Source organism: Lepus europaeus, chromosome 12 (genome assembly GCF_033115175.1).
Source record: "Lepus europaeus isolate LE1 chromosome 12, mLepTim1.pri, whole genome shotgun sequence".
NCBI classification, from domain to species: domain Eukaryota; kingdom Metazoa; phylum Chordata; class Mammalia; order Lagomorpha; family Leporidae; genus Lepus; species Lepus europaeus.
This window is the reverse complement of record NC_084838.1, coordinates 3,180,090-3,205,703: the sequence shown is the minus strand read 5'-3', so window position 1 is coordinate 3,205,703 and position 25,614 is coordinate 3,180,090. Positions and strand designations below refer to the sequence as shown.

The 25,614-nt window shown below is 49.2% G+C and overlaps 1 protein-coding gene across 6 annotated transcripts in view; it reads right to left on the bottom strand.

Moving 5' to 3' along the window:
* The window catches only part of SETX (senataxin), a 67,235-nt gene that overhangs the window by 38,803 nt on the left and 2,818 nt on the right, over positions 1-25,614 (bottom strand). For all 6 annotated transcript variants that reach the window (XM_062207323.1, XM_062207324.1, XM_062207325.1 and 3 more), the window contains 8 exons: positions 23,083-23,266; positions 18,608-18,818; positions 18,056-18,165; positions 13,214-13,433; positions 12,402-12,521; positions 8,755-8,926; positions 8,559-8,646; positions 3,796-8,058 (listed from right to left, as the gene is read on the bottom strand). In XM_062207323.1, coding sequence (XP_062063307.1) covers positions 3,796-8,058; positions 8,559-8,646; positions 8,755-8,926; positions 12,402-12,521; positions 13,214-13,433; positions 18,056-18,165; positions 18,608-18,818; positions 23,083-23,259 — 5,361 coding nt within the window. In that variant the 5' untranslated portion in view covers positions 23,260-23,266. Of the gene's footprint in view, positions 1-3,795; positions 8,059-8,558; positions 8,647-8,754; positions 8,927-12,401; positions 12,522-13,213; positions 13,434-18,055; positions 18,166-18,607; positions 18,819-23,082; positions 23,267-25,614 lie in introns of those variants that run through there.

The following is a 25,614-nucleotide window of genomic DNA, read 5'->3' as shown; positions in this document are numbered from 1 at the left end:
GCTGGCCCCCTAGTATTTGGTTTTCAACCCTTGCATTTAACACAGAAAAGTGAGAAAAGTGTGAATTAGGTAAACAGTGCATCGCTGTGGCAACGGCCTCTATTCATTTGTTATGCACCCTGGATGCAGCAGCCCTTTGGAGAGGGAATCGGCAGATGGAAGTTGTCTCTCTCTGTCTCTCCCTCTGTCATGCTGCCTATCAAATAAATCAATAAATCCAGCTCTCTGCTGTGGCCTGGGAAAGCAGTAGAAGACGGCCCAAGTCCTTGGGCCCCTGCACCCGCCGGGAGACCTGGAGAAAGCTCCTGGCTTCGGATCAGTGCAGCTCTGGCTGTTGTGGCTATTTGAGGACTGAATCAGGAGATAGAAGACACACCCCCCCCCCTTTCTCTCTGCCGCTCCTCTCTGTAAATTTGCCTTTATTTCCAAATAAATAAATCTTTTAAAAAAAAAAAAAAAAAGATACTGACATATGGGTAGGGGTGAGGCCCACTCTTCCATTCAGATATTCTGGTATTTTGAAAAGCTTGCATATAAAACAAAATGGATTATAACTGCACCTAAGTGCAATATCTTTTTTTTTTTAAATTTTTTTTTTTTTTTTTTTTTTGACAGGCAGAGTGGACAGTGAGAGAGAGAGAGACAGAGAGAAAGGTCTTCCTTTTGCCGTTGGTTCACCCTCCAATGGCCGCTGCAGCCGGCGCGCTGCGGCCGGCGCACCGCGCTGATTCGATGGCAGGAGCCAGGTGCTTCTCCTGGTCTCCCATGGGGTGCAGGGCCCAAGCACTTGGGCCATCTTCCACTGCACTCCCGGGCCACAGCAGAGAGCTGGCCTGGAAGAGGGGCAACCGGGACAGAATCCAGTGCCCCGACCGGGACTAGAACCCGGTGTGCCGGCACCGCAAGGCGGAGGATTAGCCTAGTGAGCCGTGGCGCCGGCCTCCTAAGTGCAATATCTTAACATAAAGAATAAAACTGGCACCAGTGCAGTGGCGCAGCTTAATCCTCCACCTGTGGGCACCGGCATCCCATAGGGGCACTGGTTCTAGTCCCGGCTGGTCCTCTTCCGATCCAGCTTTCTGCTGTGGCCTGGGAAAGCAGTAGAGGTTGGCCCAGGTGCAAGGGCCCCTGCACTCGCATGGGAGCCCCGGAGGAGGATCCTGGCTTCGGATTGGCCGAACTCTGGCCATTGTACACTTTTGGGGAGTAAATCGGCGAATGGAAGAACTCTGTCTCTCCCTCTCTAATAAATAAAATATATATTTAAAAAATGAAACTAGGGGCCGAGGTTGTGGCGCAGCAGGTGAAGCCACTGCCTGTGATGCTGTGAGTCCCCTGTGAGAGTCCCCCGTGTGAGTCCCCTGTGAGAGACCCAGATGAAGTTCCAGGCTCCTGGCTTCAGCCTGGCCCAGCCCTAGCTGTTGCAACCATTTGGGGCGTGAACCAGTGGGTGAAAATTTCTGTTTTTCCTTCTAACTCTGCCTTTTTTTTTTTTTTTTGACAGGCAGAGTGGATAGTGAGAGAGACAGACAGAAAGGTCTTCCTTTTTGTCGTTGGTTCACCTTCCAATGGCTGCTACGGCCGGCGCATCGCACTGATCCGAAGCCAGGAGCCAGGTGCTTCTCCTGGTCTCCCATGCGGGTGCAGGGCCCAAGGACTTGGGCCATCCTCCACTGCCTTCCCGGGCCATAGCAGAGAGCTGGCCTGGAAGAGGGGCAACTGGGATAGAATCCGGCGCCCCGACTGGTTCTAGAACCTGGTGTGCCGGTGCCGCAAGGCAGAGGATTAGCCTGTTGAGCCACGGCGCCGGCCAAACTCTGCCTTTAAGATTTATTTATTTGAAAGTTAGAGAGAGGCAGAGGCAGAGAAAGAGCGAGGGAGCCAGCAAGCATGCATGAGGTCTTCTATCTGCTGGTTCACTCCCCAAATGGCTGCAACGGCTGGAGCTGCACCGATCTGAAGCCAGGAGCTTCTTCTGGGTCTTCCCATATGCGAGTGCAGGGGCCCAAGGACCTAGGCCATCTTCTGCTGCTTTCCCAGCCATAGCAGAGAGCTGGATCAGAAGTGGAGCAGCTGGGACTTGAAGTGGTGCCCATGTGGGATGCTGGCACTGCAGGCAGTGGCTTTACCCCCCATGCCAGAGCACCTACCCCAATCTGCCTTTCAAACAATAAATCTTCAAATTAATTTTTTAAAAAGGAAAAAAAATAAACCTAAAGTTGAGGTAGCTCATGCTATGGCATCCCTCACATCCATCTGACTCCCACGGTCTGATCACCTAGGTCGCTTCTGTAGAAATGTATCAGAATCTCTCCTGTGTCCCACAGCCTCCTTCACCCGCTGCTTCTCAAGTTGACCCTGTTAGGACACACACGTCACCGGACACACCAGAGTCCCACGGCTGGGTCTCCTGTGCTGGGTGACTATCAGCACTACCTAACTCCACATTCCCACGCCCCCAGCACCCCATGGCCTATTATTAGCAGTCCCAACTCCCCCTCCTCCCATCCCGCCCATCCCATGGCAACTACTACTCCACTTACTGTCTACACAGATCTGTCTACTCTGTCTACACATAAATGCAATCACGTAATATTTGACCTTCTGTAACTGACTTGTTTTACTTCGCCTAATGTTTTCAACATTCATCAATGAACATGTACCCAACGTCATTCCTTTGTATGGCTGAGTTATATCATATGGATAGACCACATTTTGTTTATCCATTAATCAGCTGATCCACAATAGGCTGTGTTCGTATTTTGGCTACTATGAATAATGCTCCAATCCACTGTTCAGCTACCAGAAATCATCAGCCATCTGAAAAGAGGAATTAAGGCAGTATAGGGCCGGTGCTGAGGCGTAGTGGGTAAACCCACTGCCTCCAGTGCTGCCATCCCATATGGGCGCCGGTTCAAGTTCTGGCTGCTCCAATTTTGAGCCAGCTCTCTACTATGGCCTGGGAAAGCAGTAGAAGATGGCTCAAGTGCTTGGGCCCCTGCACCCGCATGGGAGACCTGGTCAAATATTACGTGATTCCATTTATGTGTGTTAGCCAGAGTAGACAGATCTGTATAGACAGTAAGTGGAGTAGTTGCCATGGGATGGGCGGGATGGGAGGAGGGGGAGTTGGGACTGCTAATAATAGGCCATGGGGTGCTGGGGGCGTGGGAATGTGGAGTTAGGTAGTGCTCCTGGTTCCTGGCTTCAAATTGGCACAGCTCTGGCTGTTGTGGCCAACTGGGGAGTGAACCAGCAGATGGAAGACCTCCTTCTCCCTCCCTCTCCCTCTCTCTCTCTCTGTCTCTCTCTGCCCCTCCTGCTCTCTGTGTATAGCTATGACTCTGAAATAAATAAATATTAAGGGGAAAAAAAAGCACAGATATCAAAATGAACAGAAAAAGGGTCCAGCGCTGTGGCTCAGCAAGTTAAAGCCTCGGCCTGCAGCACTGGCATCCCATATAGGCACTGGTTCAAGTCCTAGCTACTCCACTTCCAATCCAGCTGCCTGCTAATATGCCTGGGAGAGCAGTGGAGGATGGCCCAGGAGATCGGGCCCCACACCCACGAGGGAGACTTGAAGAAGCTCCTGGCTGCCTTTCAAATAAATCAATCTTAAAAAAAAAAAAAAAAAAAAGGTGTGTCACCACCATCTAGAACGGTGTGGCTGGCGCAAATGTCTGTTCAATATAAAATCAGAAAGGCTCATTACTCCAACTGTACCCTTAACATCCATGGTCACAAAGAGCACCGCCGTGGGAAGTCTCGAGAGACAAACAAGTGAACTGTACTTACTGTTTCAAAAGTATTCAACATCATCAAAGGGAAAAAAACATTAAAATAATCTCCACAGTCTTGAAATCTGACGGGCACAGGTCGCGAGATGGACTGACAAAGGCTTGCCGGGGGCCCGCACTGGTCGAAGTTCAAGAACATGTCGTATTTCCACTTTAGGACCTCCTGAACAAAGGTGTCAGAGATAGACTGTGACGACAAGGGGACGTTTACTGGAGAGGAAGCGGAGAAGAGAGACTTGCTTTCACCAAACGGCAGCGTGTGCCGCTGCCTGCTGGGATTACCTGGGAGCTGAGGAAGAACAGCGCACAAACCCTTCCCTTCGCCCCCCGGCTCCGGAGGTACCAGGGCAGCTGGCTGTGGTCCTTTCAGGACAGACTGCATCCCGCTGCACTTATTCTTTAGAGCTGATGTAAGTGCTGAAGCATTCTCCAAGGACCTGGAAAAATTAGCAATTCGCGACGTGCTACTTGAGCTAAAAATCTTAGTAGTGGAAGGTCGCAAAGGCTTGGCTGCAGAAAGAGGCAAGCCAGGCTTACGAAACACATCTTCATCCGCAACTTTAGCTTCCGAGTGCCTCGTGCAGTAGTCACCAGCGTTTTTCATGGTCTCAACACAATCCTGGTACTTGCACTTTGTGTCATGCAAATATCCCGACTGAGGCCCACCGAGAGCATCCTCTGCCACCTTCCCATGACCTACTTCAATTAGTTTATCGTTGTAAGTCTCCATTTGTGAACACAGATCCATATCTTCAGGGTCATTCTGTGTTAAAAATAAGCTCTCGTCGTCTGTGTCACTGCCGGACCCAGGCTCTGCCTCGGTCAATGCTGCCCCCTCGGCAGGACGAGCCGCGGAACCACCTCCACCCCGAGGGAACGGGTCTTCTGAAGTGGAAGTAATCAAGTCCGTTGCTGGTGTTTTTCCATCTAACACCACAGAATCACTTTGGTTCAAAAGACCAGCGTCACCAGCCGCTCGAGAAACAGAATGTGCTTTTATGGCCTCTGGTTCGGGGGGCACGCACTGTAGGAACTGCTTTCCACGACTGTCGGCAAGCACCTCCACCCCACCCTTCTTACAATCTGACCTAGCAGAGCCGGGCCCAGACGCAGACCCCTGTGCCGCACACGGCTCTGGACTGGTAGCAGCCACAGTCGGACAATCAAAGACTCTGTGTGCATTTTGCCGTGACCTGGGTCTCACCTGCCTCCGCAGCTGAGCATCCTGACTGATCAGTAGTTTCTTATTATTCCTCACAGAAAGCGTCTGAGGAGAAATTAATTTACTCTTTTTCCGTGTATCGACGACTCCGACAGTTTTGCCGTGGTCACGTAACTGAACCAAATAGTCCAAGCTTCGCTGGGACAACTCAAAAGCCTTTCGAGGGGCCTTTTTCAGACCGAGCTTCTCAACCGTTGAAGTCGGCTCAGGACACTGGCGAAACTTCTTTGGTGGCACAATCGCAGGCGTCGTCCTACAACTTAGGTAATTCAGACTTTTATTCTGCCCTCTTCTGGCACTTGAAGGTGTTTTCTTAGACGTTATCGAAGGCAGGACTCTCCTGATGGGCTTTGAGTACGTACGCAGCTTGGGGGATTTCCTGGGTGAAACCGTGGCGGCTCTGTCAGCGCTGGAATCGGGAGCTACGCTCCTCTCGTCTGCACTCCCAGGAAGTTCTCTCCGGTTCCCAGACCGGTCTGCACTGCTCACAGAAGACGAAGGCCCAGCAGGCTCCTCGGCCCCAGGCTTTTCCAATCGTTTTCTCTTCGGTCTGACTTCAACCTCACAGGCCTCCTCAGCAGTACTACTGCTCTGTGGTTCCGCACGTTCTTCAACGCCCTTGGCCACTTTCTTAGTGTTCGCATCAGACTCACTCGTCTTCCGGTCAAAGTACCACTCAGGTGTGATGTCAGTCAGAGTGGGAGAAGGAACCTTTCCACGGGGAATGGGAGAGGGTATGTTTTCACGTGGACTGGGAGAGGGTACATTTTCACGTGGACTGGGACAGGGTACGTTTTCACGTGGACTGGGAGAGGGTACGTTTTCACGTGGACTGGGAAAGGGTACATTTTCACGTGGACTGGGTGAGGGTACATTTCCATGTGGCTTGGGCTCTGGCTTACCATCTTGCCAAGCTGAATATACTTCAGATGAGCTTTCAAACTCAAACAACTGCGACTCACTGTCTTCAGCCTCTAGGAGGGACACCATCTCCTCTTCTGTTAGCTTTTTTTCCATGTTAGTATTAACGACCGCAGCTCGCTGCCCTGGAGGCACTTTCCCAAGGCATTTTTGGTTCTGTTTCTTGTGTTTCTCAAAATCCAGGATTCTTTCTTCTTCTTCATCAGAATCTGAAATAACAATGACCTGCCCACAGCTGAGGTCTTCACCATTATCCTGGCTGGCTTTAAAATGCCTTTTATTATCATCTTTTACTTTTCCTTGTAGCTGGAATGAGTTTTTATGCACTGAATCGGATGGAAACTTAATGACACTAGCTTGAGCCATTAAGGAGAGTTTGTGGAGGTCTCTGTCTACCTGAGAATCTGTTAAAGTGTCAGAGCGAGGACTGCTGCCAGGCGCCTCTTGTCTCGCCAAGTTACACGAGAGCAGATCCACGCCCATGTTCACGGCCTTGTCTCTAGAGTCCAGCACAGTCACAGACTCTCTAAGTGCACGTGTTTCCTTCACTGAGGCACTGTTCACGTCTACCCCAGGGACCACACCCTTACCATCAACACCACCTTCCTGTCTTTTACAGCTGCTTTTGTGGGAAGAGAAAATATCTAACTCTTCAGCTTTCAACTGTTTCTTTAGTTCTCCATTAGGATCTAGAACAGCATTAGCATCTAGAGACAGATTGTGTATGAAGCCGTTCTCTTTCTGAACTCCCACATGTTTCCTTGAATAGCAACTCTCAGGGTGAGACACAGCCGGGTTCTCCTCTGAACTGCCAGCATCAGTGACACAGGTGGTCTTCCTGTACTGCTTCCTTATGACCCGTGACAACCTGGCACAGATTTCATCTCTCTGTGCCTTGGTTTTTGGTTTTGAGGTTTTACCAAGATCATCCTTGAAAGAGAACTCCTCGTTTGAAGACGACACTTTCCCCAGAGAACTACTGCCACAATCAGTCAAAGCACACGCTGGCGTCAGTCCCCTGTCACACCCGGTTTCGGAAGCGCTTCCTGCCCTGCGACTCTGCGGTGTGCACGAGGAGCTCGGCTTCCCTGCAGCTGCTGCGCTCGGGCCCTGGGCCCTCTCAGTGACGTGGCTTTCACCGCTCGGCTCCGAGCACGCCGCAGCGGACACGTTGCCTCCTGGGTTCCGACCCTTCACTCGATCCTGCTCCACGCCCTCCTCTTCCGCCTGGACCAATGCTCTCTCTTGCATCTGGTGAGCATCAGCCTTCACGGAGTCTTTAGAAAACGTTGGACTGCAATTTTCCAGACAGTGCGTGTCATTTTTAGGTTTCTTCTCTATTTGGTCACTTTCGTCTTTGTAAGACACAGGAGGGATTTTACAAGCAGGAGTCAGATCCACAAAAGTGCTACACTGAGGTACTTTGGATTTTATGTTCCTGATAATTTGTTTTAAACACGTTTGTAACTCATGGGTTTCTTGACTAGTCAACTGCCAACCTAGAGATAAATTTCCCCGAAGGAACAAATTAAGCTTGTCCCAGAACCGCTTACAGTGGGCCTGCTGCCCAAGCTGATAGCCTTCTTTGAGCAGACTTCTGATCAGCTGCACACAAGCGAGCTGCACAGAGTTAGATGGCATCGAGTGCAACGACAGCGACGAGATCATGGCCGCTCCTTTGCAGCCACTTCCAGAGGACTTCTCAGAGCTCCGTGCAAACGCAGTGGTAGAGAGCTTGGCACACTTCACGACGGCTTCCACCCACTGCTGGGAACTCACCCACAACAAATGCAAGCACTTTTTATTTCTGTGCAGTTCAATCACTGACACCAAAATCAGCAGAAAAAACTCAGAGACTTTGTCACACACAGCATCTGCTTGATTGAGGACATCTTTGACTTCAGAGTGCAGATGGTGGATAACCTCCACTATGTACGCCACACCCAAATCTTTCAGATCCATCAGGGACTGAACAAAAGGTATGAACCACAGAAACGTGCTATTATGAACACGCATGTCTTGACCAATGTCTGACTGAAGTACACTGGCTAACGTTTCCATTTCTTCATACATGTTCGGACAATAATCTGGGCAGATGGCTGATCTCCACCCTGCATCCTAAAATGAAAGAAATACCGACGTTTAGATAAACAAGCACCATTCATTATAGGTTTACCTCCAAGGTGTAAGAAAATACACTTCTCAAGCTTTTCTATTTCTTTTTTTGACGTTCTTTTTAATATATATAATTCCCAAGGGAAAAAAAGACATCTGTTGGCCTTGACGTTAAAGTCTGATGAAGGCCCATCTACTCCACACTCACACCCTGTGGCCTTCCTTCCACCAGCTGGCTCTGCTTTCTCCCCATGCCACTTATCTCCTCCCGTGCCCACACGCTTTCCACATTCTCCAAATGCACCGAAGACGACGCCTCCCAAACGTGCAAGGTGCGGACTCCGCGCCTCACGCCACGCACAACGGCCTGTGGGTCACAAGGCCTTTATGTAGCAGCAGATTCAGAAAAGGTGCGGAGCATACAGCCAGCAGTTCCACTAGCTGCAGCAAACACGGCTACACAACACAGGGCTACAGCTCCGCTGGATTTAAGTATTTTGTACCTTTTTAGTCTTCTCAGGATTATAATTGTATACAATCTGGCTGCAAGTCACCATATCATCCAAATACGACTCCGGTTCTAACTTGGTCCTTAAAATGTTAAAAATAAACAGAAATTACTAAAATGAAGGGAAAGAAAGAAAAACTCCTCGTTACGTCAGGTGCAACAGTCCTCCTTCGGTCCTGACATGAACGAACCTTACAGAACTGTTCCGTATGTTCTGGATCTCTCTCTTGTAGCTCTCGTTGTTGATAATGGTTTGAAATGCCTCAATAGGATCAATCAGCTGACCCCAGACCTTGGACCCAAGGCGATCCAGAATCACCATGAAACAATGGAGTGCTGGCCAGAAAGGATCCACACTGTCATCTGAAATACAATGGAGCAACTGCTAAATCACAAAACAATCAGAAAACATAATAAAATAATTTTGGAATTTGGTATACTTAATTCTAAAAGAATTAAAATAAAGCAAAAATAGCAATTTATTTATTGATTAATTTATTGATTTATTTTAATTTGATAGGCAGAGTTAGAGAGAGAGAGAGAGACGGAAAGGTCTTCCTTCCATTGGTTCACCCCCCAAATGGCCGCTACGGCCGGCGCTGCACTGATCCACAGCCAGGAGCCAGGTGCTTCTCCTGGTCTCCCATGGGGTGCAGGGCCCAAGCACTTGGGCGATCCTCCACTGCACTCCCGGGCCACAGCAGAGCGCTGGACTGGAGGAGCAGCAACCAGGACTAGAATCTGGCGCCCATAAGTGATGCCGGCACCACAGGCAGAGGATTAACCAAGTGAGCCATGGCACCGGCCCCCCCAACAGCAATCAATTTACAGTAAAAGTCTGCCAATTCAGAAGTTTTTAGAAGCTGAGAATCTTCAATTTTTTTTTTCAAGCAATACTATGGTGGCTTTGTAAAAGAAAATTGAAAAAAAAAAAAAAGAAAAAAAAAGAAAGAAAGAAACGAGCTGCTAATGGGTAACACAGTCTAGGTAAACACAGCCTGAGTTCTCACCCTGTTTGCTATACCGAAACACGCTTTGTTACTAAGCTCTTCAGTGTTTCCCACAACTTCCATCTCCCAACAAACAACAGAAAATAAAGGCAAAAAGAGAAAAGATTGTGGCATAGGAAGCCAAGCCTCTGCCTGTGGCGCCGGCATCTCATATGGGCGCTGGTTTGTTTCTAGGCTGCTCCTCTTCCCATCCAGCTCTCTGCTTACGGCTTGGGAGGGCAGCGGGGGATGGCCCACCTGGGCCCCTGCACCCAGGTGGGAGACCCTGAAGAAGTTCCTGGCTCCTGGCTTCAGACTGGCCCAGCTCCTGCTGTTGTAGCCATTTGGGGAGTGAAGCAGCGATGGAGGACCTTTTCCTCTGCCTCTCAAATAAATTTTAAAAGAGAGAGAGAGAGAGAGAGAAGGATCTAAAGGAAGCCTCTAGCACAACAGCTAATGTCAGAGACTCCACAGCAAATGCGTAAGCAAGAAAGAGGGTGCATCTCAGCACGGCATTCCTGTTACTCACTTTTCTTCCAAATGCAGGAATCCAGTTACTCACAAGCTCGTAACTCCGCCCACACCCTCCCCTCACCACTGTCAGAGTGGCAGTGACAAGATGTTGCCCGAGACCTTACCGTCTTCCAAGAAAATTCAAAAGCTCAGTCAAGAACTTAGAAGACCTTGCTCTATTGCTTCTTTCCAACTTTATCTTTCATCCTGCCATCATCATACACTATCCACAGCACTGGTTTTTCCCACATAAGCATCAATGCCGTCACAATTAGCTTCACTTATCAAGATGGGAGCCATCGTGAAGGTGCAGCTTAAATGCCTCCTTCTCCATTAAACATCTCCCAACCACTGACTCGCTTCCAGTTCTCTTCTAGGGCAGGTGCTGTACCTCACTGAGAAAGTATGGGGGGGCTGGCACTGTGGCACGGCAGGTAAAGCCACTGCCTCCAGTGCTGGTATCCCATACAGGCACCAGTTTGTGTCCCGGATACTCCACTTCCAATCCAACTCTGCTGTGGCCTGGGAAAGCAGAAGATGGCCCATGTCCTTGGGCCCCTGCACCTGCATGGGAGATCAGGAAGAAGCTCCTGGCTCCCAGCTTTGAATCGGCGCAGCTCCGGCCACTGCGGCCAACTGGGGAGTGAACCATCAGACAGAAGACCTCTCTCTCTGACTCTCCCTCTCACTGTCTGTAACTCTACCTCTCAAATAAAATCTTTAAATATATATATGTATATATATATATATATATGCCACGAACAGGTCTAATAACATTAACCTATTTTAAGATTTATTTTACTTGAAAGAGTTACAGAGAGAGAGAAAGAGAAGCAGAGAGAGAGAGAGAATCTTCCACACGCTGATTCAGTCCCCAATTGGCTGTCACGGCCAAAGCTGCGCCAATCCAAAGCCAGGAGCCAGGAGTTTCTTCCGAGTCTCCCACACAGGTGCAGGGGCCTAACGACTTGGGCCATCTTCCACTGCTTTCCCAGGCCACAGCAGAGAGCTGGATCAGAAGTGGAGCAGCCAGGTCTCAAACCAGCGCCCGCATGGCATGCGGCTCGGCAGGCGGCAGCTTTACCCGCTCCGCCACAGCGCCGGCCCCAATCTATTTCTTCTAGAATCTCCCAGAGTCTGTATCTATAACCAAGCTGCTGGAAGGAGTGAGGGAGGGAAACAGTTACTGGCGCGCTTGGTCTGCAGCCAATCACTATGCCCACATCACAAATCTCGGTGCATCTCCTCCATGAACCCCCCGATACAGCCATCAGCACAAGAAGTGGAGATCGAGTACCAGCATGGCCGCACTGTGAGGTCCCATTTCCTGGACTTCCTAGAGCAACTCAGCCAAGAGAACTTCCTGATGAGGGACATCTCTATCTCGCTGTCTAAAACACTAAGACACCTGACACATGTGGCTACTGAGCCTTGGAACACAACTAGTGGCACTGAAAAAATGAATCTTTAACTAAGATACCATGTGTGGCTGGTGCAACCCAAGAAACCATGGCAGAAGGCAGCAGCAGGCCATCGGAGCCACACCATGTTACTGCTGTGTTAACAATCGGCTCCCACGGGCTCCGGTTTTCACTCAGCTGCTCATTTCTGCAACATGAAGACGGTAACTTCCCTAGGCTTCAGTGCGATCCTCTATGAAAGGAGGGCACTGAATTCAACTCTTTTTGTTGTTGTTGTTTACGATTTACTTATTCGTTTGAGAGGTAGAGTTACAAAGACAGAGACAGCGTAACAGAGAGGGGGTCTTTTTTTTTTTTTTAACAGGCAGAGTGGACAGTGAGAGAGAGAGACAGAGAGAAAGGTCTTCCTTTGCCGTTGGTTCACCCTCCAATGGCTGCCGCAGCCGGCACACTGTGGCCGGCGCACCGCGCTGATCCGAAGGCAGGAGCCAGGTCTTCCATCTGCTGGTTCACTCCCCAGATGGCCGCAACGGCCAGAGCGAGGCTGATCTGAAGCCAAGAGCCAGGAGCTTATTCTGGGTCTCCCATCTGGGTGCAGGAGCCCAAGGACTTGGGCCATCTTCCACTGCTTTCCCAGGCCACAGCAGGGATCTGGACCAGAAGAGGAGCAGCCGGGATGTGAACTGGAGCCCATATGGGATGCTGGTGCTGCAGGCAGAGGATTAACCTACTACGCCTCAGCACCGGCCCCTGAATTAAACTTTAATGGTTCTTTGTAAAGTTTGAATGTGTGCCCTATGTCATTTAAAAAAATTATTTTTCTTCACACAATACACCTCAATTCAAACAGCATCGTGAGCATTCTAAAAGTGCATCCTCACAGCGCTCAAGCACACAGCAAGCAGACTTCATTACCGTCCGACTGTCCCTCCATGGTGTGAAGTATTGATCGCATAAAATCATTCTGTTTATCTGAGCCCAACAGCAGCGAGTCCATGGCTTGCTCCTCGAGAATGGTCAGCAACATGCAAATACCTGTAAGATCATTCACAACCCCCTCAGCTCATGACGCACGCAACTGCAGTGCATTCTGATTGAGGGGGCAGAAGAAAACAAGGCGGAGATGAAGCCAAACAGAATCCAGTTCCTTAAACACTGAGCTCTGAGACACTTACAAACAAGGCTCCCAAGCAAAGGAGGGATTCCAGTGTAAAAGGGGAAAGTTGACACTAGCTTGGATTACCACATAACTCGTATTTCATCAAATCTAAGATGACGTCAATCTTAAGATGTACCATGCTCCACTTACAAAAAAGAAGCTATGGCTGACAGGACACATGGCCTCACACTGTGATCAGGTGCAAACAAGGGGACCTAGTTTGCGTCAATGTAAGTAGAATTTGTAAAGGACACTACTATCTCTACTCATTGAAAAGTGGTTTTAGCAATTAAACCTTACTGACATCAACTGTTATACTAATATTTTGCTACTTCTAACATTGTTTCAAACAGAAGATTCCTTTGCCAATGTTTCAAAATGTTTCCCTTCTTCAGAAAGTTTCTAGGATAAGTAATTAGCAGGACATGTAACAGATCAATTAATGTAACAAGAATTAAGAACTATGAAATCTTTTGTTTTGCAATTCTGAACAAATGATTCCCTTCTCAGAACCCTCCTAGGAACTGCAGGAAGATACTGCCTCTGTCGGAGCGGGAGGAACACTCACCCAGCCAGTAGTTCTTGTAGTTGGTTGTATCATACATGTGTGCGGGCAGGAGAATCAGTTTTCCCTTTTCCAGAACAGAAGAAGTATAAATGTCTGGACTTTCTAAAAGCCCCAATTCAATGACTTTAAAAAGGCAAGTCAAGACCTCCTGTAAGTCATAGTAATCATCTCTGTCCACTTTCCCCAAGTTTCTTGCAGTTAGGATAGCCCAACGACGAACCTAAACGTGTAAGATAGCATGTTCATTATTTCACTCAACAGTCTACATACGGCGACAACACGGGTAAGCAAACACAAGTCTCTGTGCATGTAAAAGCCACATCAGACAGGCAAGCACTGTGGTGCAGTAAGTAAAGCTGTTGCCGTGATACCAGCACCTCATATGGGCAACAGGCTCGAGTCCCGGCTGCTCCACTTCCCAAACAGCTCCCTGATAACGGCCTGGGAAAGCAGCAGCAAATGGCACAAGTGCTTGGGTCACTGCCACCCACATGGGAGACCTGGATGAAGCTCCTGGCTTCAGTCTGGCTCAGCACTGGCCGCTGTGACCATCTGGAGAGTGATACACAGATGGAAGCTCGCTCTCTAACAATCTTTAGAAAGTAAATAAATAAATAAGACTCATAAGAGACAGTAATTAACGCAATGCACAATCTTTAATCCTGATGTGAACTAGCCCCAATAGATCACATACGAGACAACCATTTCCATTCATGTAAACACTGACTGCAAGCATGGTATTAACGTGGAATGGCTATTTTAGAGATGATATCTTTTAAGTCCTTATTGTTTAGAAACATATTGGAATAGTTTACAGATTAAATGTCTAGAATTTTCTCTGAACTACTCCAAAGGGCATTAGGTGACCACGTATTGATAACTGATAAAGCTGACTCACAGATTTCTGGGGCGTTACTATACAATTCTTCACTTTGGAATGCTTGCAATTTTCTTTCAAGAATTTCACTTTTTTTTTTTTTTTAAGATTTATTTATTTGGGGCCGGCACTGTGGCACCTCTTCCAGTCTAGCTCTCTGCTACGGCTTGGGAAAGCAGTAGAAGAGGGCCTAAGCCCTGGGGCCCCTGCACCCACACTGGAAACCCAGAAGGAGCTCCTGGTTCCTGGCTTTGGATTGGCACAGCTCTGGCTATTGCAGCCATCTAGGGAGTGAACCAGCAAATGGAAGACCTCTCTCCCTCTCTACCTTTGCCTCACTGTAACTCTGCCTTTCAAATAAATACCTTTTTCTCATTTTTTAAAAAAGATTTATTTATTTGAAAGTCAGAGTTACACAGAGAGGAGAGGCAGAGAGAGAGAAGTGAAGTCTTCCATCCGATGGTTCACTCCGCAGTGGCCGCAGCTGTGCTGATCCGAAGTCAGGAGCCGAGAGCTTCTTCCAGGTCTCCCATGCGGGTGAAGAGGGCCAAGGACTTGGGCCATCTTCTACTGCTTTCCCAGGCCACAGCAGAGAGCTGGATCGGAAGTGGAGCAGCCAGGACTCCAACCGGCGCCCAAATGGGATGCTGGCGCTTCAGGCAGCGGCCTTACTTGCTACGCCACTGTGCTGTCCCCCTCCCTTTATTTTTTTAAGATTTTTTTATTTGAAAGGCAGAGTTACATAGCAAGAAAGGGAGAGGGCAGAGGGTGACAGAGATCTTCCATCCACTGGTTCTCTCCAGAAATGGCTACAACGACCGGAACTGGGCTAATCCAAAGCCAGGAGCTTCCTCCAGGTCTCCCACATGGGTTCAGGGGCCCAAGGACTGGAGCCATCGTCTGCTGCTTTCCCAGGTGCATCAGCAGGGAGCTGGACTGGACGTGGAGCAGCCGAGGCTCAAACAGGTATGGAATGTCAGCACTGGTGGGAGCAAAGCGCTGTGCCTCTGCGCACGTCACCTTGAGAACACAATGTCTCGTAGTAACACTCCTGGGCACACACAAGTGACGCTCTCATGCAGAAGTGACAGACAACCCCACAGGAGGAACAGTGTTTCTAAAAGACACAGAGACTGTTTTCTTCAGAAATCCAATGATTGTAAAAGACAAAGAAATGTCCCAGACTAAACAGGACTAAAGCAACATGACAACCAAATGTTGAACATGGTCCTAGTCTGAAGACTGGAGTGCACTGGCTCTCCTAACAAAACTGCAAGAGGGGCAGCATGGTACCAGTGTTCACTGGTTATCAGAGAGAGTATCTTCATTCTTGAGAAATACACACTGCAGCATTTAGGGGTAAAGGTTCAAGATGGAACTTCATGTAGCTTTCAAATAGTCAAGAAAAAAAATGGCACATTTAATTGAGAGCAAGTGATACAAAATGGAACAGTGTTAGCAACTGCGACCAGGAGGGAGAACCAGTGTTTCCTACTGGAGTTCTTCCTGTGAGTTTCCACAATGCTTGAACGTGGAAGTATTCCAAGTCATTCTGTAAGCAGAAGGAACCTGAAGCCGCCACGCCCACACCCCTCAGGTGCTATACACCAGTGCCTGGGGAACTGACAAACACGCAGGAGTCTTCTGACTCCATTTCCTCAACTATAAAATGTCCATACTACCTGCCACAAAATCACTCCAAGGTTTAAATTAGGGAACGTATGGACCACTCAAAATCGTATCTGAAATAAAACCTGAATAAACACTATTAAAAACCTTGACACACACAGCAGCATCACACGTGACTTAGGAAAACATCAACAGGCTGACAGTAACTGAACTGTCGAGACTGCCGGCGGTGGTGAGGCATCGAGGTGGTACGAAGGGCCGTCCGTCCCCTCTGGACTGCCAGTGGGGGACACGTTTCCACGCCGACAGCTCTTTTCCACTAGTACGTGGGAGACACACTGTCCCTCTGAGGTTCATTTTTGGGGTTTAGCCAAGCTCACTGTAGCTAGTCTCTTCTCTGGCTCCTTTAAGACCGTTCTCACAACCTGAGGACTCCCATGAGGGTGGCAGGGAGAGCCCCCCGGGGGGCACAGCACAGGGAGCTGGCCCCAGGCGCAGGGCCAGGAGCTGAAGGCAGACACTCCGGCGCGGGAAGCAGGTGTCCTGAGCAGGGCCTTCACTGCTGTGCAACGCCATCCTCGACTCTTGTGTTTCACACGTGATCGCTTCCTGCAGAACCTTCTCAACTCTGTCTTTCACATCCTTAACTTCCATCATTCCATTTCAGTGTAGGGTTTTCTCTCTCTCGACATTCTTGGTACGGAACCCTTAAACGACGCAGGCTCCACTTTTTTTAACTTCCAGGAAATTCATCTTCACGTTGCTCCACTGTTTCTTCATCTTGGTTTTAGTTTTCTTTCTGGGACTTCTATGTGAACATTGCTACTTCTACCCCTCACACCGCTTAGCTTTCCTTCATGTATTTTCTATTTGTCTTTTTCTAAATCAATAATTTCTTGGCTCTACTCATTGTTATTTATTCTGTCTCCTAAAGTCTCTTTTTAAAAAACATTTACTTACTTGAAAGGGAGTTACAGAGGGGCAGAGGCACACAGAAAGAGAGGTCCTCCTTCTGCTGGTTCACTCCTCCAGATGGCCACAATGGCCAGAGCTGGGCAGAGCCAAAGCCAGGAGCCAGGAGCTTGTTCCAGGTCTCCCACATGGGTGCAGGTGCCCAAGCACTTGGGCTGTCTTCTACTGCTTTCCCAGGCCATAGCAGAGAGCTGGATCGGAAGTGGAGCAGCTGGGACTTAAACGGGTGTCCATATGGGATGCTGGCTTTCACCTGCTGCGCCACGGCACCGGCCCTACAGTGTCCTTCTAACTCCTGTTATTCTGCACAAGCTCAAAGTCCAGCCACCAGCAGGTGCCCGGCTGCCACTCACTGCTGACTCGGCTTCCACTCCATCCCTGGTCCACAGGAAGAGCTACCTTTAAGGGTGTGAATACACTTTTTCTCTCTTCGGTTGTATTCTATCAGTGTTCTAAGTGTGACACAGAGGAAACTGAAATTTACCACTGCCTTGATGGAATCCCCACTGCCATGTTCTTTCTTGGCCACTTCAAAAAAATGGCCATTTTCTTGCCTTAGAGGTGCATTTTTTTTTTTTAAATCTCTCTTTTTAAAATTCGTATTTAACTGAGGCAGAGACAGCAAGACAGAGGGAGCTCCATGTGCTGGCTCACCTTCCAAAAGCACACAATGGCCAAGGCTGGGCCCACACCAGAAGTCAGGAACGAGACCCACGTCTTCCAGGGAGCTAGCAGGTCTTCAGTTACTGGCGACCCCACCACCACCACTAGCACTAGCAGGACAATGGAGCGAGGAGTGGGGTGCCCCGGGGGAGCCCCTCACCTTCCTGGAGAGGGGCAGAGCAGCTGCTCAGGGCCACTGGCTCCGCGCAGCACAGCTCCAGGCCCCACGGTGCAGGGAACCCGCAGCAGAGCCGTCCGCACTGCCCGTGGGAAGACCTCGCTCCAGGCCCCTTCCTGACTTCTACGTCCTTCCGCACTCCTGGCACCTAGGGACGCCCCAGCCCTCTCCCCCGAATCCAGGATTAAAATGTTTTCAAATATTTTATCTGCTACTCCCTAGTGAGGCAGGCAGGTAAGAAAAATCGAGAGAGAAGAGTCTTCCTTTGCCAGTTTAGCTCAAGATATGAAAACAAATAACATTATTCCCCTGTGTGTCTTTTAAGCTCAAGCACCGCGTGTGAGAAAGCGTTCCCCTACCCTTCTTCTGCAATCCCACACCACCTTCTACCTATCTAAAGTAAGAGCAGAAACATGTCAGCAAATATTTAAAAAACTACACACCAAAAACCTCTAGTGAAAATGCCCATCAAAGTTACAGGCACGGAAACAACACGTGTCCTCGCACTGCCGCTCGCACTCACCATCTCATTGGGATGCACCAAAAACAGGTAGATCCCTGGATGTTTGTCGAAAACCTGGAAGGAGCAATTGGCTTGTTCCATCCGACAAAGCGCTTCAACACACAATTCATCTAAACAGAAAAAAAGCAGGTTGTACATCAAATACATAAATCTAACGCTGATCAAAGATTCTTTAATCTGGCTCCACTGGTGGTTCTGCAAGTAAATGAAAAGTGGGGGCCCCACAACAAAGAGCAACCTGAGCCAATACATGCACAGCGCCAGGCTGACGACCCTGCTGCAGACAAATCCAACCATGGAAATTAACGGAACAGATATGCGTTGAAGCCAACAGAGCAAAACACTGGCAAATGCAGAATCTATGTGGGAGTACATGGTGTTCACACTGTAACGTACTCTCCGGTGTCTGAAAATTTTCATAATAAAAAGTAGCGAAGAAATATTAATGACTGTAGTTACATATTTAAGCAAACAAATGTTCACTATAGAGAAATCTAAACTCTTAGTGTCTAAGTCACACTGAAGGCGCCCTGAGGAGCACCCGGTACTCACTGACGCGCTCGTGCAGAAGCAGGTAGGGGTACTTCAGTATCTCAAGAAGAGGAACGCGAAGCTTGTTTTCAAAATCTTGGCCAGTGAAGTCGGACAGCTGAGCTTCTCCATTGTCATCTACTATATATAATTCATCATCTTCTCCAATTTCTGCCTTCATAGATTTTTCAAAATGGTTTATGAGACGTGAGGTTTCTAATTCCCACAAAACCTACAGAGAGAAAAACGGGCACTGTGCTTGCGAGTGCGGGACGTGGTGGTTCCACTGCGAGAGCTCTTCCTGCTCACAGCGCGGTGCTGTCACGCACAGGCACACCTCAGGTGTGCTGTGGATCTGGCTCCAGACCACAACAAGGGGACCAAGATAGTCAGGGGCAGGTGAAGCTGACCCACGAATGCCCACCTCTCAGAGTGCACGGGGTCGAGTCCCACCTGCCCTTTTAACCCAGCTCCCTACTACCATGCACCCTGGGTAGTGCAAATGATGACGACTCAAGTCCTTGGGCCCTGCCCCTCACGTGGGAGACCCAGACCGAGTCTCCAGCCCCTGGCTCCAGCCTGGCCCAGCCCCGGCTGCTGTGGGCATCTGGGGAGTGACCCAGCAGACGGAGCCCACCCAGCTCATCTGCCTTTCCAGTAGACACAAACAAACAAGCCACACGGTCACGCGACCTTCGTGGTTTCCTGGTGCACCTAAGCTGTGCGCTCTACACTGTCGTCTTTTAAGTATGTAAAAGCATCTCTTTTAAAAAATGTGCTACCAGCTCTCTGCTGTGGCCCGGGAAGGCAGTGGAGGATGGCCCAACTGCTTGGGCCCTGCACCCCATGGGAGACCAGGAGAAGCACCTGGCTCCTGCCATCGGATCAGCGCAGTGCGCCGGCCGCAGCGCGCCAACCGCAGCGGCCATTGGAGGGTGAACCAATGGCAAAAAGGAAGACCTTTCTCTCTATCTCTCTCTCACTGTCCACTCTGCCTGTCAAAAAAAAAAAAAAAAAAAGTGCTAATACATACGTTAATTAAAACTGTTTTACTGACAAAATGCTAACAACCATCTGAGCCTTCCAATCCTTGTTGCTGCTGAGGGGTCTTAACCCCACGGTGGTGGTGGCCGAGTCATCGGGGGACAACTGAGCTGAGACGGTGGCAGGTGGCAGCCCCACGGAACAATCGCACTCGCGGCACCGACCGTCTTCCTTCACGAAACTCCCTCCAGTGTGAGATGGTTCTTCATACAGAACTCCTTTCAAAAATGGGAGTCATCCTCCCAAATCCTGCCATTTCATCAACTAGGTCAACATGAGGGCTGAAACCCTGTGTTACCTAATATATACTAGACTGATCTTCTGTGTATAAAGAACTGAAAATGAATCTTGATGTGAACGGAAGGGGAGAGGGAGCGGGAAAGGGGAGGGTTGCGGGTGGGAGGGAAGTTATGGGGGGGAAAGCCATTGTAATCCATAAGCTGTACTTTGGAAATTTATACGCATTAAATAAAAGTTAAAAAAAAAAAAAAAAAAAAGAACCCCTGTGTTGTAATTTCAGCAGCGTTCACAGCGTCTGCACCAGGGAGAGATTCCATCTCCAGGAATCAGCTTTGTCCTCTAAGAAATAACTCCATCTCTTGTCTTCAAGTTTTATCACAAGGCTGAAGCAATCAGTTGCATCTTCAGGCTCTATTTTTTTTTTTTTAAGATTTATTTATTTCAAAGGAAGAGATACACTTTGTGTACAGAGGCAGAGAGAGGTCTTCCATCTCCTGGTTCACTCCCCAAATGGCCACAACGGACGGAGCTGCGTCGATCCAGAGCCAGGAGCCAGGAGCTTCTTGCTGGTCTCCCATGTGGGTGCAGGAACCCAAGGACTTGGGCCATCCTCCGCTGCTATCCCAGGCCACAGCAGAGAGCTGGATCAGAAGTGGAGCAGCCAGGTCTCAAACTGGCGCCCATATGGGATGCTGGCGCTTCAGGCCAGGGCTTTAACCCACTGCACCACAGCGCCGGCCCCCACAATTGTTCTTAATGCCATCTAGATTGTTGAATCATTTCCACAAACTTTTCAACTTAACTCTGTTCACAGCGATCAGAGGAGTCGCCATTTATGGCCGGTTCAGCCTTCCAAGATAAGAACTTCAAAAAGTCCATGAAGTCCTGGGGCAGGCACTCGGCTACAGTGGGTGCTGCGTCCACCCTGGGGCGCGTGCTTTAAGCCTGGCTCTGCTTCCTGCTCACGTGTACTCGGAGACAGCAGGAGGCAGCTCCCGAGTTATCACAGCCCTGGACGGCACCTTCTTCCCACATGAGGTTACTCCATCTGTACCGAAAACCTGTTCGGCCACCTTCATGCCAATGACCTCAGCCAGATCTTCCAAATGTACTGCAGCTTCTAAAGCAGCACTCGCTGCTCCAATTCGTACTTCATGCTACGGGGATGTCCTCTGTCCTCAAACCTCGTACATCTGCTAGCTGCTAACTCTCCTGCAGCTTTCTACTCTCAGCCTTTATAAGAATTAAAGAGTTGGGGCTTGGACTGTGGCACAGCGCTTAGAGCTGCCGCCTGAAGCGCCGGCATCCCATATGGGCACCAGTTCTAGTTCCAGCTGCTCCCCTTCCCATCCAGCTCTCTGCTGTGGCCTGGGAAAGCAGTAGAAGATGGCCCAAGTCCTCGCGTCCCTGAACCTGTGTGGGAGACCTAGAGGAAGCTCCTGGCTCCGGATAGGCAAAGCTCCGGCCACTGCAGCCATCTGGGGGAGTGAGCCAGAGGATGGAAGACCTCTCTGTCTCTACCTCTCTCTGTAACTCTGTCTTAAAAAAAAAAAAAAAAGAAAGAAAAGGAAAAAACAAAAAGAGTGAGAAGCTGGAGGTTCTTTGTTAAAGGCAAAGGTTAGGCTTTCTGTGGCTGCTCTTCCATGTTCTAACCCTGGAAACCTAACTCAGAGCATCAGTCGTTTGTTTGTTTTTTAGATTCATTTATTTGAAAAGCAGAGATATTGGGGCTGGCGCCGTGGCACAATAGGTTAATCCTCCGCCTGAGGTGCCAGCATCCCATATGGCTGCCTGTTCTAATCCTGGTTGCTCCTCTTCCAGTCCAGCTCTCAGCTATGGCCTGGGATAGCAGAAAATGGCCCGAGTGCTTGGGCCCCTGCATCTGCATGGGAGACTCAGAAGAAGCTCCTGGCTCCTGGCTTTGGATCGGCGCAGCTCCGGCCATTGCAGCCATTTGGGGAGTGAACCAATCGAAGGAAAACCTTTCTCTCTGTCTCTCTGTCTGTAACTCTACCTGTCAAATAAATAAATAAAATCTTGATAAAAGAAAAAGAAAAAGAAAAGCAGAGATAGACAGAGAGACCTTTCATCTACTGGCTAACTCCCCAGATGGCTACTAGACTAAGGCGGAAGCCAGAAGCTTCAGTCGGGTCTCCCACGTGGGTGCAGGGGCCCAAGTACTTGAGCCATCTTCGGCTGCTTTCCCAGGCCACAGTAGAGAGCTGGACTGGAAGTGGAGCAGCTGAGACTTGAACCATCAACACCCATATGGGATGCCAGAATCACAGGAAGCAACTTAACCTGCTACACCACAGACCAGCCCACAGCATCAGCTTTAGCACAAAGACACTGCACAGCTTCATAATTCAAAAACTTTGTAGAATTCAAGTTTCTCAACAGATTCATAACAAATTACCCTACCATTTATATACTGTACCCATCTCTATGGTCTGTGTTCTGTTTTTCATCAGATAAATGTAATAGACCAAATACTCAAAGTCACATATTTAAAACCGTATCTGGGGCTGGCACTCTGGCATATCAAGTAAAGCTGCCACCTGCAGTGCCGGCATCCCATGTGGGCGCCGGTTCAAGACCCAGCTGCTCCACTTCCGATCCAGCTCTCTGCTGTGGCCTGGGAAAGCAGTAGAAGATGGCCCAAGTGCTTGGGCCCCTGCACCTGTGTGGGAGACCCGGAAGAAAATCCTGGGTCCTGGATTCGGATCAGTGCAGCTCCAGCCATTGCAGCCATCTGGAGAGTGAACCAGCAGATGGAAGACCTGTCTCTCCTTCTCTCTGTAACTTGTTCAAATAAATAATAAATAAATATTTTTAAAAAAAGAAACTGGGCTTGCTGTTTAAAAAAAAAGAACTGTATCTTTCACTGTGGTCTTATGACTGCAAAACATGCCTGTTCTCAGAGACTTATACCATTTACCCATAAAAAAGAAAAAAGCTATTAACTTATTTTCGAAAGACCCAAACTTATTCACACACAAGAACATAACACTGACAAAAATAACAAAAAACCCAAATGACTCCATTTTGTAAAATTATTTTATACGAAAAATGCTGCATCTTACAATCCTTAGGTTTAGTTCGTTCCATCAGTGACCACTACTTGCTCAGCGTGTTCTACATACCAGGAGTGAGAACCGACTCTCTCCCGAGTTTCCCCGCTCTGACAAGTCATGCCATCTAATGTCAGTTACCTCGTGCAAGGACGGCAGCTCCTCTCTCGCTCTGTGGTACTCAGCCACACACTCCAAGCAGTAGCACAGGTCTTCATCTGCTGTCTGAAAGTCACTGGGCAGGCTCCTGGATGCATAGCGCTTCAGGAAGTCGACGGTGGAGCCACCGCCGGGCGTACACCAGCAGCACGTGCTCATTCTGCACCTAGACACCGACGACAGCGCGTCAGAGGAAGCCACCCCAGCCGGCGCTGCGTGAGAAACGGGCTCACGGCACTGCGGCCTCATCGTCAACGTACAAAGGGCCTCCACAGCCAGCACGTTCTGCTGGCCACTTTATCCGTCACCAAACTCAAAAACAAAAAATATTGAGAAATGAAGTACTTTCACTGGTAACAAACATCATAAGGCAATACACAGTTGTGCTACAAAGAAGACCAAACCATGCAGAGCTGATAAACACACAGAGACGCAGACTTACAGCATTTTCAGAGTACGGAGTCCGAAATGCTCCAGTCGTGTGCTGGAGTCACAGCTAACAGACGGGGCCAGCACTGTGGCACAGCAGGAAAAGGCGCCGCCTGCAGCGCCAGCATCCTATAGGGGCACCAGTTTGGGACCCAGCTATTCCATTTCCCATCCAGCTCTCTGCTATGACCTGGGAAAGTCCTTGGGCCCCTGCACCTGTGTGGGAGACCTGGAAGAAACTCCTGGCTTTGGATCGGCACAGCTCTGGCCACTGTGGCTATCTGGGGATTGAACCAACGGATGGAGGACTTTCTCTCTCTCTGCCTCTCTTCTCTGTGTAACTCTGACTTTCAAATAAATAAATATATCTTTTAAAAAAAAAAGCTAATAGACGGTTCACTGTTAGTAAACAGTTACTGTCGCTAAAAAACCAAAACCCTACATGGATAACTCACTAAATAAATAGGCTAGGGCAAGGAAAATGCTGGAAGGTCTTATAATGCCACAGCGTCAACCTGAAAGAGCTCCCTGTGGCTGAAGCTGAAACCACCTGCAGGAACTGCTTGAGTAACACAGGGCAGCAGGTGACAGCAAGGCCAGGCCCTGCCACTCTCACCAGAGACCCAGACTGAGCTCCTGGCTCCGGCCAGGCCCAGCCCCAGCCACTGCAGGCACATGGGAAGTGAACTAGCTGATGGAGAGACACCCTTTTTAAGAGAGGAGAGGCAGAGAGAGAGAGGTCTTCCATCCACTGGTTCACTCCCCAATTGGCCGCAATGGCCAGAGCTATGCTGATCTGAAGCCAGGAGCCAGGAGCTTCTTCCAGGTCTCTCATGCGGGTGCAGGTGACCAAGGACTTGGGCCATCTTCCATTGTTTTCCCAGGCCATAGCAGAGAGCTGGATCGGAAGTGGAGCAGTCGGGTCTCAAACCAGTGCTCATACAGGATGCCGGCACTTCAAGCCAGGGCATTAACCCACTGCGCCACAGCGCCAGCCCCGAGACACCTCTTTAGCTCTGTCTCTCTGCCTTTCAAATCAATTAAACAAAAACTTTCTTAAAGAATAAACATACACAGATATTCCTTATTCCTAGTGATGTACTTTATTAATCCTAGCTCCCTCGAATGTGGGCCGGTCTTAGTAAATGCCCTCGGAAGAACAGAATCAGGTAGGAGAAAAACTGCGAACTGTCTGGTGCAGACAGAACTTTCACAAGGAGTCACCATTGACCTGACCGGGGTAAGTCCCGTCGCTGTCCCGATCTGCTGTGCTAAGGAGGGAGCGTCAGTCCCGAGACACTTCCCTGAAGCCACAGCCCCAGTCTACTCGTGAGGGACCTCAGACAAGCCCAGTGTTAACTCAACAGTCTGCCAGTGCACCCACGGCATGAGAAGTGCTTTGGGACAGGACACGGCCTCCCCCTGCAGAACACACACACACACAGTGCTCATGTGTGGTGCACAGGTGGCACGTGTGCAGGTCACACGCAAGTTCCTGGCAGGGGAATTAGGAAAAAGTCTCCTTTCAAGGCGGAAGGACGAGCAAAGGTTAAGAACTAAGTCGGGGCTGGTGCTGTGGCAGAGTGGGTAGAGCTGCCGCCTCTCGCGCACGCTCGCTCTCTGCCTCTCCTTCTCTGTGTAACTCTGACTTTCAAGTAAAAATAAATCTTTAAAAAAAAAAAAGAATTCTAAGTCACTGGATGTCTGCATAAAACCTTACTAGTGACAGACTTTTAAATCAGTATCACTCTAAAATTCAGGGTACATAATCTTTGCTAACGAGATATCATTAACATTTTGAAATAAATTAATCTTTACTTCTGAGGCTTCTGTGGCATAACAATTCCTAAAATAAAACGATGTTTAACCTAATTTCTTTTTTTTTTTTTTTTTGACAGGCAGAGTGGACAGTGAGAGAGAGACAGAGAGAAAGGTCTTCCTTTTGCCGTTGGTTCACCCTCCAATGGCCACCGCGGTAGCGCGCTGCGGCCGGCGCACCGCGCTGATCCGATGGCAGGAGCCAGGTGCTTCTCCTGGTCTCCCATGGGGTGCAGGGCCCAAGCACTTGGGCCATCCTCCACTGCA